At 36.4% G+C, this 12,514-nt stretch overlaps 1 protein-coding gene across 4 annotated transcripts in view; it reads right to left on the bottom strand.

Annotated features, from left to right (window-relative positions):
- The window catches only part of DENND4C (DENN domain containing 4C), a 49,433-nt gene extending 38,812 nt beyond the window's left edge, over positions 1–10,621 (bottom strand). For all 4 annotated transcript variants that reach the window (XM_026866378.1, XM_026866377.1, XM_026866376.1 and 1 more), the window contains exons 1-4: positions 10,297–10,621; positions 3,024–3,276; positions 1,428–1,497; positions 44–213 (exon numbers count right to left, since the gene is read on the bottom strand). In XM_026866378.1, coding sequence (XP_026722179.1) covers positions 44–213; positions 1,428–1,497; positions 3,024–3,276; positions 10,297–10,607 — 804 coding nt within the window. In that variant the 5' untranslated portion in view covers positions 10,608–10,621. The remainder of the gene's footprint in view (positions 1–43; positions 214–1,427; positions 1,498–3,023; positions 3,277–10,296) is intronic.
- Positions 10,622–12,514: the final 1,893 nt, after the last annotated feature.

Here is a 12,514-nt window from a genome sequence, read left to right on the forward strand (position 1 = left end):
ATTTGAACTAAAAGCAAAATCTAGTCACAGTTCAGAGCCATACCTTTTCTGCAGAAGAGCAGGTCAGTACAAATGTTGAGAACACTGGCAGTGGATATTTGGTTTGAGGGTCCCAGCACTCAATAGTAGCTCCCATAGGAAGGCAGAAGAGAGGCACAGATTCCGACAGTGGGAATGACTCATAGTTCTCTTGAGGATATCTGAATATTAAGCCTTCAGAATGGGAGAAGGAAAAGTAAGCACATTTGGCTGCAAACCCTAAATAACATAAAAAATATATTTTCCACAATGTACAGCAAAGTCTGGTTATCTGGACTTCATAACTGAAAAGTACATCCGCAGAAGAAGTAAGTCTTACTTTCAGATGAGAGGCTAAGTCATACAAGTAACAATAATTTTTAAATTGTATATGAATACTGAAGCACTCCCTTTTGGTAACTGTTGAAAAAACAGTACATAGTAAAAACTAATTTACGTTAAACCAGCTGGGAATTCCTGTGCTATTTAAATGTGTCATTGGAATGGTACAAAGAAATTCTTATGAAGAAAGTGATAATTTATCTACTGTAAAAGGAGCAACAATAAGTCCATTCAAAATAGTATGATCTAGCTGACTGTCCATAATTTCTGCTAATCCATCAATATGTTCAATGTAAACAAACTGTTTATTCAGTTTTCAGCTTTCTTTACTACTGCTGTTCACCTAGCTTATTTTATGGTACAGGGACTTCATCATATATGCTTTCCATATCTACTTGGTAGTTTACTCCTTTCAAAGAAACTTGGTGCACTTAGTGCTCAGTAGAAACTGTTTTGAAAGGTTTTTTTGACTTCTTCAGAAAAAAGATAATATGTAGTAATGCATTAAAAAAACTTATAAAAAACAGACTTAAAAGGATTTTTGTCATTTATTGTTCATAATATTTTTCACTCTCCTCAAATAAGAAACAAGTGAACAGTTGTGGAACTGAAGGGAAGAAACATTAAATTTTCAAATAAAATGGAAGACATTGCATTAGCTCTGAAACATAAAAAGAAATCAGTAAGGTTAAATGGAATTTTTAATTACTCCTCCTCCATCACCACCAACACAAGAAATGTGAAGTGTTTTGTTACACCTGAAATCCTTGCTAAGCTTTCTGGTGAAGCTCCTAAGCTACCAAATCTGTCATGATAAGAACTAAATTAATACAGAACAATGCTACTTCTATTAAGGCTTGGTTGTTTTTCTTTTGTTTTTTTCTTTTTCCTGAGAAAAAGCAAGGAGAGCAAAGAAGGCATCATAGGAGTTGATTTCAACAGACATACTCTGGGAACAGAATTCTGACAGATAGCATTTAATCTTTTAAAATTATTATTTGATTTCAACAAGGCATTTGAATCCTTCTGTTAGCATGTTTAGACAGTCTGCTTCTAAAATTACTTACCAGCTTTATATGCTAAAGAGTTAGAAGCTGGCACAGACTTCTTGTAACAAAGGTATACACTGGAACCCCACTGGAAGATACAAGTTTCATCTTAGTACCAGCAAAAATGACAAAAGGCAGTAGAGAAATCGAGTGTAAGCATTTGAATACACTTCCACTTACAAACAAAGCAGATATTTAAATAAAAACTGTTACAGAATAAAATGACTGGCTGGCTGTTGAGTGCATGTAAATCACAAAACCAAGAATTCAGACTTCTCACATTTTTAGAGTCTACAGGATTTAAATAAAATAAACATACCACCAGAGCACTCTGACTTATTCTAATAGAAGAACAAGGAAAAGTGAAGCAAATCATTTGCAACTTCACATCTTCTTGGTTATTTAAAAAAGCCGACTCTTACGGGAACCTCAATAGTGGAAGTGAAATGCAAAACATCATCACCTGAAGCTTTTATCATACTTCCATAAACTGGTAATTTACATACTGCTTTTGCAGTTTGTCTAAATACATTCTACCATTTGAAAAAAGTCACTTATTTCAGCTTGAGTAAATTAAATGCAAAACAGACTAAACAAAAGTGAACAGATTGAAAATACATAAAGAAACTGTAAGTAGTAATTATCATTCACACATGCCTTAGTAATTAGGCATTATTAATAAACACAGAAAAGCATTTGTGATTCATCCCAAAGTGTCAGCATCACCAAGACATGGGGGGGATAGAATAATATTGAAAAAAAAATTCACTGCACTACTGCTAAATAACACATAGACATAAATATGCAAACTGAGTTAGTGAGTAATCAGTATGAAGTAATTCTTAACATTAAAGGAAATCAGAGCAACAAAACCTACAAGATTGAAGTCTTGAGATGGGGAGTCTAAACAGCCTTAGCTTGATGGTGCAAGACTAGGGAACTTTCGAAAAGACAAAAGGAGGCCTATGGGGCTGTTTGAAAAGACTTATCAGGTGCTGATAACGTTGCTAGGCTACTGTCTCCTAACTCAAAAAGAAGTTTCCTCTGGTCCTTGAAGTTGTGGATATCAGCAACAGATTACTCCAAATACCGGCACAAACTGGCCTAGCAGTCTGGTCAGAAGCCAGAGAACAACTGAGGCTGCGCAGAGCGACAGGGTAAAAAGTTCATCAACGAGGAAGAAGAGGTACTTCATCTTTGCAACCCCTGCCCAGAACTTGAAGAGCTCATCGTGCAGATGCAAGGGGAGGAGACCTGATTACCATGAGAAGTGAGGGGAGGCGAGGATAGACTATATATATGTATAAGCATTCTATGAATATACACTACTTTGTTACATATAAGCTGGACGGGAGCTGCAAACGGTGCGCATGCTTGTGGTGGAGTGATCCCCCACGTGCCCAGTGCTGAATAAACATACCCACTTTATAACTCCACAGTCATAGAGTGATTTTTAATGCAAGTCAGTCTCACGTGTATACAGAATGAAAAAACGATAATGTAGCAATAGAACACAATTATAACAATGCTAAGAAGAGTTCAAAGAGCTAATCCTGTGGATTTGTTTGTTCAGTTTAAAAATAAAAAAAGAGGTTCAAGGTTTTAAATACTTACCATACCACAATTTAAATTCTTATCAACTTTGCAGAACGTATGAGGAGGGGTTTCTCCTTTGCTAGTAACGATAACACAGATATCGGTAACTGCCAATGAATTCTGAGGTCGTATCGGAGGAGCCCTTCGATATGTGATAAAGATCCGTTGAGAAGAAGCTGAACTGTTGTTAACATTGGCGCAACGACCATAAGGAGTAGCTTGAATCACCTCACAGCCTGAAATGATACGTTCCTTCCCTTCATATAGAACTCTGCAGACAGGAAGGAAACAAAATATTATGCACGTTCAAATATATATGAACTTACTCGGACAAATACACAGTAGTTGTCTATCCGTTAGCAGTCTATGTCATCATTGCATCCCTCTAATGTGCACTTTACATATTGTATTTCAGCACATGCAATTTAAGGAAAATAAATTATTCAGAAATATTTAAATATTATAAGAAATCTCTGTAGGAACAAATCACAGTTATGAAAAAATAAAATCAAGCCACAATGAAATAGATTTATAGAATTGGTAGGAATGCCGCACTGTCAGTGAAAATTAAACACAAAGGAAGCTCTAAATTGCTTGCACAAATGACACCTGATAATTTCTTAGAAATCGTTTCCATCACTATGACATCTGGGAAGTAATTTTGAGGTTAGGGTTTGGTTTGTTGTTTTTTTTTTTTAAAAAAAAAAGGATCATTTTTGGAAAAGAACAACAGAAGACAGAAGTTTGCTTCACAGATATTCTTTAACAAAAAAAAAGCCCAAATCCAGTAATCATTTACATTCATAGTTTGAATAACATTCCTTAAGGGAAGAGGCAGGGAGAGAGGATGAACTAATACTCCATTCCACAGAAAAGGAATAATAATACAGGTGACTGTACTCCTAAGCTGTCCAGCAACATTCACGTGATAGCTGGATTTTTTAGCCAGATCACCAGTTTAGACCACTGTATCCTTAGAAAAATAAGAAAGATCCTTCAAGGCAGCTACATGAGCTAAAACTTCACACTATAATCTCTCCCAAACATAAAGCTATTAGGAAGTCACCATGAAAGAAATGTGGAAGTCAAACCATACCTTACTGCATATTTCTAATGTACAAATGCTATGATAGGGCATTGGGAGGTGTGGCTGGAGTTCTGGAAGAGACCTGGGGCTTCTAATTGACAAGCAGCTGAACATGAGCCAGCAGTGTGCCCGGGTGGCCAAGAAAGCCAACGGCATCCTGGCTGGTATCAGAAATAGTGTGACCAGCAGAAGCAGGGAGGTGACAGTCCCCCTGTGCTCTGCACTGGTGAGGCCACACCTGGAGTGTTGTGTCCAGTTTTGGGCACCTCAATACGAGAGAGATCTCGAGGTGCTGGAGTGAGTGCAGAGGAGGGCAACGAAGCTGGTGAAGGGCCTGGAGAATAAATCCTGTGAGGAGTGATTGAAGGAGCTGGGACTGTTCAGTTTGAGGAGGGGAGACCTCATCACACTCTACAACTCCCTGAAAGGACATTGTAGAGAGGTTGGTGCTGGTCTCACAGGTAATTAGTGACAGAACAAGAGGGAATGGCTTTAAACTGCAACAGGAGAGGTTCAGACTGGACATTCAGAAAACAATTTTCACAGGAAGAGTGGTCAGACAGTGGAATAGGCTGCCCAGGGAGGTGGTAGAGTCACCATCCCTGGATGTGTTTAAGGGTCATTTGGATGAGCTGTTGGGGGATATGGGGTAGGGGAGAACTTGCAGTGTAGGTCTGATGGTTAGATTTGATGATCCCAAGGGTCTTTTCAAACCTGAATGACTCTGGGATTTCTCCATTTCCTTGATTCTCTGCAGTATGTACAGAGATGTATGTATGTATGTATGTATGTATGTATGTATGTATGTATTTGCCACATGTACTTGCCACCTTCAAATGAGTTTTCATCTACTGTTATAATACATGGCAAGATTTAGGATAAAGATAACACATTAAAACTTTGTATTTTGTGACCTGCAACTTCCCACATGCAGTCCATCGCAACTTTAAAATAAAATATAACAAGGCACTGTATTTTACAATGCCCCAAAATACCCTTGGTTAAATGTTTGACAGACTACAGCAAGTATGTATTTGAAAACTTCAAAAAGTCACAGGTATAACCTAAAGAAAAAGGTATTTTTCCTTATCCAACAATTCTCAGAACTTTCAAAAAAATGTAACATTAAACTTCTCAAATTACTTAAATATTACTGTCCATCTTTAAATTTGAATATGCAAGTATTACTGTTGATTCTGATTCCACAGAACAAACATATCTTGTCATAGTATCAAGGATATACATGAACCACAGTCCTAGAATACTCGAATAAAGCAAAGAAATATCATGAGTTGGTAGTATGTAGTTACAAGGCTGCCATATAAATGTATTTAGCTAATTCATGGAGGAAAGTATTCTTGCTTTCAATAATGGCTTCTCCACACTTCTGCTACATTTAAAACAATGTGTAATCTCACATTCAAAATGCACCTAATACCTGTGTTTCTAAGTTGTAACATTAGTTTTAATATACCACCTACTGGTTCAAGATACATAGAGAAAGTCCATGCTATTCAAATTACTTCTAAACTAATTGTCTGTAATAACATGTATTTTGCTCTTTTTATTGGGTCACCTACTTCCTAAAGTTAAAAACGAACAAACAAAATACAAAACCAAGAACTACAATGGCAGCAGCCCTCAGGCAACCTTCGTTGTGCATAAAGGGTTTACATGAACTCTTTACATCATTGCTTTACATTAATCAGAGGAGAATATTAACAGAGCAGTCTCCAATGGAAGTTTCAGTTCTGTTTTATTTCAATTTCATGTATTTTAAATAAAATCCAGAAATTTAAAGCTATTCCAGAAACACCTGTCAGCTGACAGCTTTTAGGAATGATAACCATATTAATCAGACTATTTCAGCAGTTCAATCTAATAGGTTTACAAATATTTTCAGAAAGATATCTAAAGACTGAAGGAGTTCTCAACTGTGCAAATATTTTAAGATATATATTCTTAGTATTCAAGACGATAACAGTGGGGTCACCTCCACATCAATAGCAAAAAGAAAATGAAAGCAACTCTTGCCCTACATATATTTCAGCAAATGTATTACTAAAATCACACCATTTCCTGACCTCATGCATAGTATGGAGTTTAAGAAAATAGAAGAAAATCACCATCCATGGATCACTCAAACAATGATTGTAATGGTTTAGACAAAAACATTCAGCAGTGACGCATGAAATATTTAACATGACACCCTGTATATATGAAGTCTTCCCCGAGAGAGTAAGTTTACTCCTACTTTTTTCAACTTCCCAGTGTCTGCCTTCAGACAGATATTAGTACTGATAAGGGTAAGAATTGTTTCCTGCTTCTATGAGCTTATACTTTGGCCTCGATCTTAAGTACACCTTCCTTGCTACATTATTCTATCAACTTCAGTGAAGTTTAATTTCAAGTAAAATGTAGCCTACAGTTTCCTCTAGATGTTAGGTCCTTTCTTTGTAAGAAAGACTGAAAAATCTTGTTATCTCTTTGTAAGGCTGTTTTCACATTGTACATGGAAGTTCTCTCATGACTGGTCTTTCTAATTTGAAGGTATACTTCAACGCATCAGATAACAGAGTTTAGAAAAGATAAGTACTACCTTCTTGCAGCTGTTTAGCTAAAAGCGTTAAATCACAGAAAACCTTGCTTCACAATAGGTGGCCTGTTACAAATTGCATGGTGTCAAGTTGCTCTTCAGCTTGACTTCTCCAGGTTCAAACACATTTCTGCCTCTCACAGACCTTGTGCAAAGTAACTCTCTATGATAACTCTTCCTATTTCATTTAGGAGAAGGCAGTATGCAAGTACTGAATAATAAAGGAAATAAGTATTCTAGGCAGCAGGAGGGTCAGAGAAGAAGCACTGGGTCAAGCAGAGAGAAAAAAATGACTTTTATTTCTACTGCCATTATTATTATTATTACTGTCTAAACATAATACGGAATAGTTTCATCATTATTATCCTAACCTGTTCCAGACACCCAACTGCAGTTGTCACAGTGGTGGGATTTAAGGAAAATGGAAGATGCTAGCTGCTAAGAACATCTTCCAGTTTCTATTATGCTTCTTGAAATTTGAGTTCATTTTAATTTTTGAAATACATCTCTAGTAAAGAAAAATATTTATTCAATTGATACTTGCAGATACTTTAAGAAACCGGGTATGCAGAATGAGATGGGTCCTTAGCACAGAATCACTAACCAAACTAAAGTTTCCCATATTAGTAAAGGAAAAAAAAAAAAAATCAGCATTTGTTTACTTCACAATGAAAATTACCTAACTTTTGCATTACTCAAGTAATACAAGAACCTCTGCTTCAGACAAGATGTCTGATATTCTTTCCTTGGTCATTTCTACAGGAAGCATTACAAACTGCAAAATCACTTACACTTATAAAGCATTTTTCTGTCAGGTTTTCTTCCATCTAAGAATCAAGCATTAGAGCTCTCCCATTATTCCTAACTCAAGTGTAAAACCAAGAGAGGTGAGAGGTGAGATCTTGTTTCAAAGCCTCACTGCACTTCAACCAAAACAAATCTCCAATCTCAGTTCTTAACTATTTCTGGAACATTGGCAAAAATATTGGTTAGTAAAGCAACACAATGACGAGTAGCTGAATTATCTATGGACATATAAACTTAAGATACTAAATTTTACAGCTATATGTAGGAAAATGACCTTAGAGATATCTTGTCCTAGGATCAAACCTTTATTCTTCCAACTAAAAACAACCACAACAAATTCAACATGTCACATGGCCTAACTATAGATATGTGAGCACCTGCAGCAGGAAGTCACTGTAGCAGCTTACAGACACCACAATTTAAGAAACAGTGGAAGCATAGAAAGGAAAGAGAATGGAGGATACAGAAATACAGAACATAAAGACAATGGCAGAGAATCTGTAGAGTGTACCCTCATCTATCCCTTACCCCAAACTGCATTTGTTTAATTTTCCCTAAAATTAGCCCCGAAAGAAATAGACACATTTGTCAAGAATCATCTGAATGTTCAGACTACAAGATAACTCCACTTTACACACATATTAACAACCTTGACACAAGACTATGAATTTGACCCTTTCAAGGGATATACTCTTCCTCTACCTACTAAGTCCACTCAACATGGCAACTTATTTAACAGAAATTTAAGGTTTAAAGATTAAATATTCTTTCACACATGGTTTTTTAATTAAGGGTAGAGAACAGCATAAATTAGCCTTCAGACTGTACACACATCTCTTGTACAAGCTTCACTTTCAGCTGAACATATTAAAATTCACACACATACACAAAAAAAAAAGAAAACCAACACCCCGACACTCGTTCTAACCATCCCTTGCACGTAGTTGCAAAACAGCAGGAACAGCAGGGGAAAAACATTCATATGCATCACTGCTCAGACAGAAAAGCCTGCCATGATTTGTTAGGTGTGATATGCTAACTAGATCTGTGTAAAACAAAATATAGAATAAATACTATTTGCCAAATACCACAATTTTCCACCAATGGTTTTAAAAAGTGTCTCTGCCATGGAAGCACTTAGCCAGTCAACTATTTGCCTATTTTGCTTATCAGGTATTCCCTGTGAAATCTACCCAACATTCAGGTCCCTAAGGTTGTGGGAAACAAAAAAATAAAACATACTTGCAGTCTCTTCCATAAAGGCACATGCTGAAGACCGATCATTTAGGTATCCCTTTGAGGAATCACTCCCTCTAGAAATTCTTCCTTCTGCTAACTTACTGAAATTTGACATAGCATTAAAAGAATACAGCAATTCTACACAGTCAAATACTATTGCAACAGTTATCTCATCTTGCAGTATCAGTCACACACATGAGAAGAGACTCTTAAAATCACAGTTTCACTTAAGATCACTGAGGTGAACTGAAATTAGAATGTATCAGGTTAATTATGCAACTTGAACTATAATCATTAGAGCAGAGATCTTGCCATGTAACTAATTTCCTTATTAAAATTTCAGTTTCTTCCTGACTGGACTCTACTTGTCAGTTGGCACTCAAACTGCAGGTCAAAAGCCAAGTATGCATACTATGTGTCTGATGTGCTTAAACTTATAAAATGAAATTAACTAAACTAATTATAGCTTACATATAAATGTGGGTTTTTTTACTTTACTCTTTAATTAATAAATAAGGAAAAAACACACATATTCTTTATTTTGCCATCATTGAAACACTTGCCCCCCATGCTCCATTTTCTCTCTCTCATTACATTCCCAGTAGTTTTTCAATGTTCTTATCCAAACCAGAATAGAAGTGCTATACAGAGCAATTTAGACAATACTGTAGTGCTGTATGAGTTATTACAGATTAAGCATTACCTCAGTATGCTAATAGCACAGACTATAATATTCACCATCTCAAGATCTTGGGGGATTTTGTGATCTTGGTCCTGAACACTTACGTTAAACTCAATATCCTGTAAGTAATAAAATTAATTCAGACCTTCCCTGTCAGGCTGCCTTCTGCATTTATTAAGCATTGAACTTAAAGCACTGGCTATATCTAAGGTTTTCAAACACGGTACTAGTAATTCTTTAAGAACTTACTCCTCAAACATCAAAAAGTGTTGTTTTTGAAATCAAGCATTATTAGTGTTACCAAGAGACTATATAATCTAGTGTTTTCAGCCAATCGTGTCAGAACCTGTAAGCAACCCCACAAACATGCTGATCTGACAGTAAGGTAGGCTACAAGATTCTAGGTAGGTGGGTAATTTCAAGATGTTTCAGTGTCCTACCATTTTAAAGTGGTATCTTTTACCTTAAGTAATAAAGTGAATTCCACAAAGTGATAATTTTTGTCTTCTGAAGTAATGACTTTTAGATTAAGTACATTATATTTCTGGATTTGCAATATACCATTTCGATAAATTGATTTTGTACTACTCTCTCACCTTTCACAAAACTGCAGCAGAGAACTTTGTTTCTTGTGTTTAATTCACTCTCTCATATCTTTATAAGTTTAAACACCATCATTCATTTTAAAAAGGCAAGTTCAGTAAAGATTGACACTTTTTTCAACTTATTTCAGAAAGAAAATACTACAAAGATACACACAGTAAGCAATACAGATTCAAAGAGAGTATATTCTGAAACATTTTCCCACATCTGTTTTCATCATCATCTGTGAAGAATAAGAATTGATCACTGAGGAACTGAATTGTTAGAGAAATCTCACCCGATGTCAGTAAGGGGTGGTTTGTCCCGGCCTCTCTTGTAGCAAAGAAAAAGTTCAGGACTCTTTAGACTGCCATAGTTTAAGTTGGCTTGAAGGGCTGTAGGGGTGGCTTCAACACAGGTGTATCCTTCTGGCACAGTTTCACCAGCTGATTTAATTATTACAGCAATGTCAGTAATTGGAGCCTTTGGACCAGCTGACTTTGTTTCATGTCGGCTTATTTCTTGGTCCAGAAGGGTTGCAGTATCTGTATCAGTGAGCCCCGCCACTACAAAATAGTCAGCCACTCGTGGACCTTTGTCTTCTATCATGGTTATGTCAGTAATTCCTGGGGAAAATAAAGAGAGATAAATCAAACCTCTGCTTTCAAGCTAAACCCCTTCCCTTAACAGGTATAACATTTTAAAACCTTTAAATATTTTTTTGTAAATAAAAAATTTCCTGGAGTTCTCACAAAAATTCTAGGGAAACTCTAAAACAAACTCTGATTTCTGCTGCTCAGAAAGGTAGTACAGTTGATAACTGGATTTCAGTTCTAGTATCATAACAGTCACGTTTTAGCACAAGGAAGTTTAAGTGAGATAAAAACCTCAAAGCTCCTAACATGGCAGCTACACAGAAAATTGCTCTGTATTAGTTATCGGACCATGCAAGCTCTCTGAGGGCTACAAATTAATGCAGGTACCCCTAAATAAAAGCATATCTATTTTCCTGACATTTCTTAGTGAATAATCTGACTACAGAATCACACTGCTCTTTTCTTTCTTTGAGAGAACAATTCCAACTGTAGGTTCACTGGTTTATCTTCTGCACATTTCATCCATTTTGTTTCATAATCTAGACCTAATGATGTAGTCTTCAGACATTCAGCTGGCAACTACAACATTGGAAGCCATTTACAAAAATCACACATCCAAACCCACATTTCATCAGCTGATCAGGCCGTACACATCACTGCTCAGCTGCACATTCCAGATCTGGAAAGAGTTGTTCTCCCAATGCCAGCAACGTTCACTAAGCATATGATTTTAAAGCAGTGAAATGTATGTTTCTATTAAGAGCAAAACTGGCTGACAGACTATGCTCAAAAACCACAAGTACAATTTCAAGTACCTGATCCCATGATACTCTTTATAAAAGTTCAGTGAGAAATATTTTAAAAGTATTTATAAAAGTTCAGTGAGAAATATTTAAAAAGTAGTTGCTAAACAATAAACTTGAATACTATTATAACCCTTCAGGGAGCTAGGGACAGCCTTTTAGATCCCCATGTTTCCATCATGAGATTTCTGGGGATTCCATCTAGAAAGCTGACCAAGAATGAAAGTCTGGTTCCTATCTTTAAAAACAAGACTGCCACAGCTGCCAAGGTCCCACCTACCAAGGACCATGGTGGTCCATGAGTATTACCAAGTAAGTGCAACAAAATTGAAAAGTTTTTTGTATTTAGAATTTCCTAGTCTGGTAACTGCAGAAACACTAGCCTCTGCTAAGAGAAAGGTGTTTTGACAGAGACAGTATAATCCTGTTTCCTGCAACCCAGTTTCTCCTCCTGTTCATACTCTGCTCTTTCTTACTGTAATTATACTGAAAAAGTCTTTTTCCATCCTCACAGTTTACAAGACTTGTAAAACTTGTTATCAGAAGTGTTCTGAGCACTCAGCTGAAGGAAAAGAATCAGTTATTCATCCTGCATGCTTACTAAGAAATCTTAGTATAAAATTACACATTTTAGGTGGCAACCACTACATTGCAAGATACTGTAGCATGAGATTAAAGTAAGGAGGGAAAGGGAAGTAACTTCATGTAAACCTGTAGTACGTCTGTGCTCCAACTAACTCCATTTTTTATTTTCTAACACTGAATGACAACTTTTCAAATCCTTTCAAACCTGAAAGAGGAATATCTACACCCTTTAAAAGACTCTTCAACATTTTTCCATGCTTTCACAGCATCGCTTCAGTGTTCTCTAAACACTGGCTAACAGCTTTTGTAGAGCAATCCATAAACAAAGATCACTGGAAGAGACATTAAAGTGTTTGACTCCCCTGAAAAGGAGAAAGCCATGGAACAGCTATTCACATAACTGAGTTTTCAGGCCTAAAATATATGGACGTATCAACAGGAACAATAAAAGGTTTATCCAATTTGTCAGGTGTTCAGTGCCTAGGCCTCCTGAAGAACAAGAAAATTACTCCAAAGCCATAGCTATTTGTGA

Source organism: Athene cunicularia, assembly GCF_003259725.1.
Source record: "Athene cunicularia isolate RWA chromosome Z unlocalized genomic scaffold, athCun1 chrZ_part2, whole genome shotgun sequence".
NCBI classification, from domain to species: domain Eukaryota; kingdom Metazoa; phylum Chordata; class Aves; order Strigiformes; family Strigidae; genus Athene; species Athene cunicularia.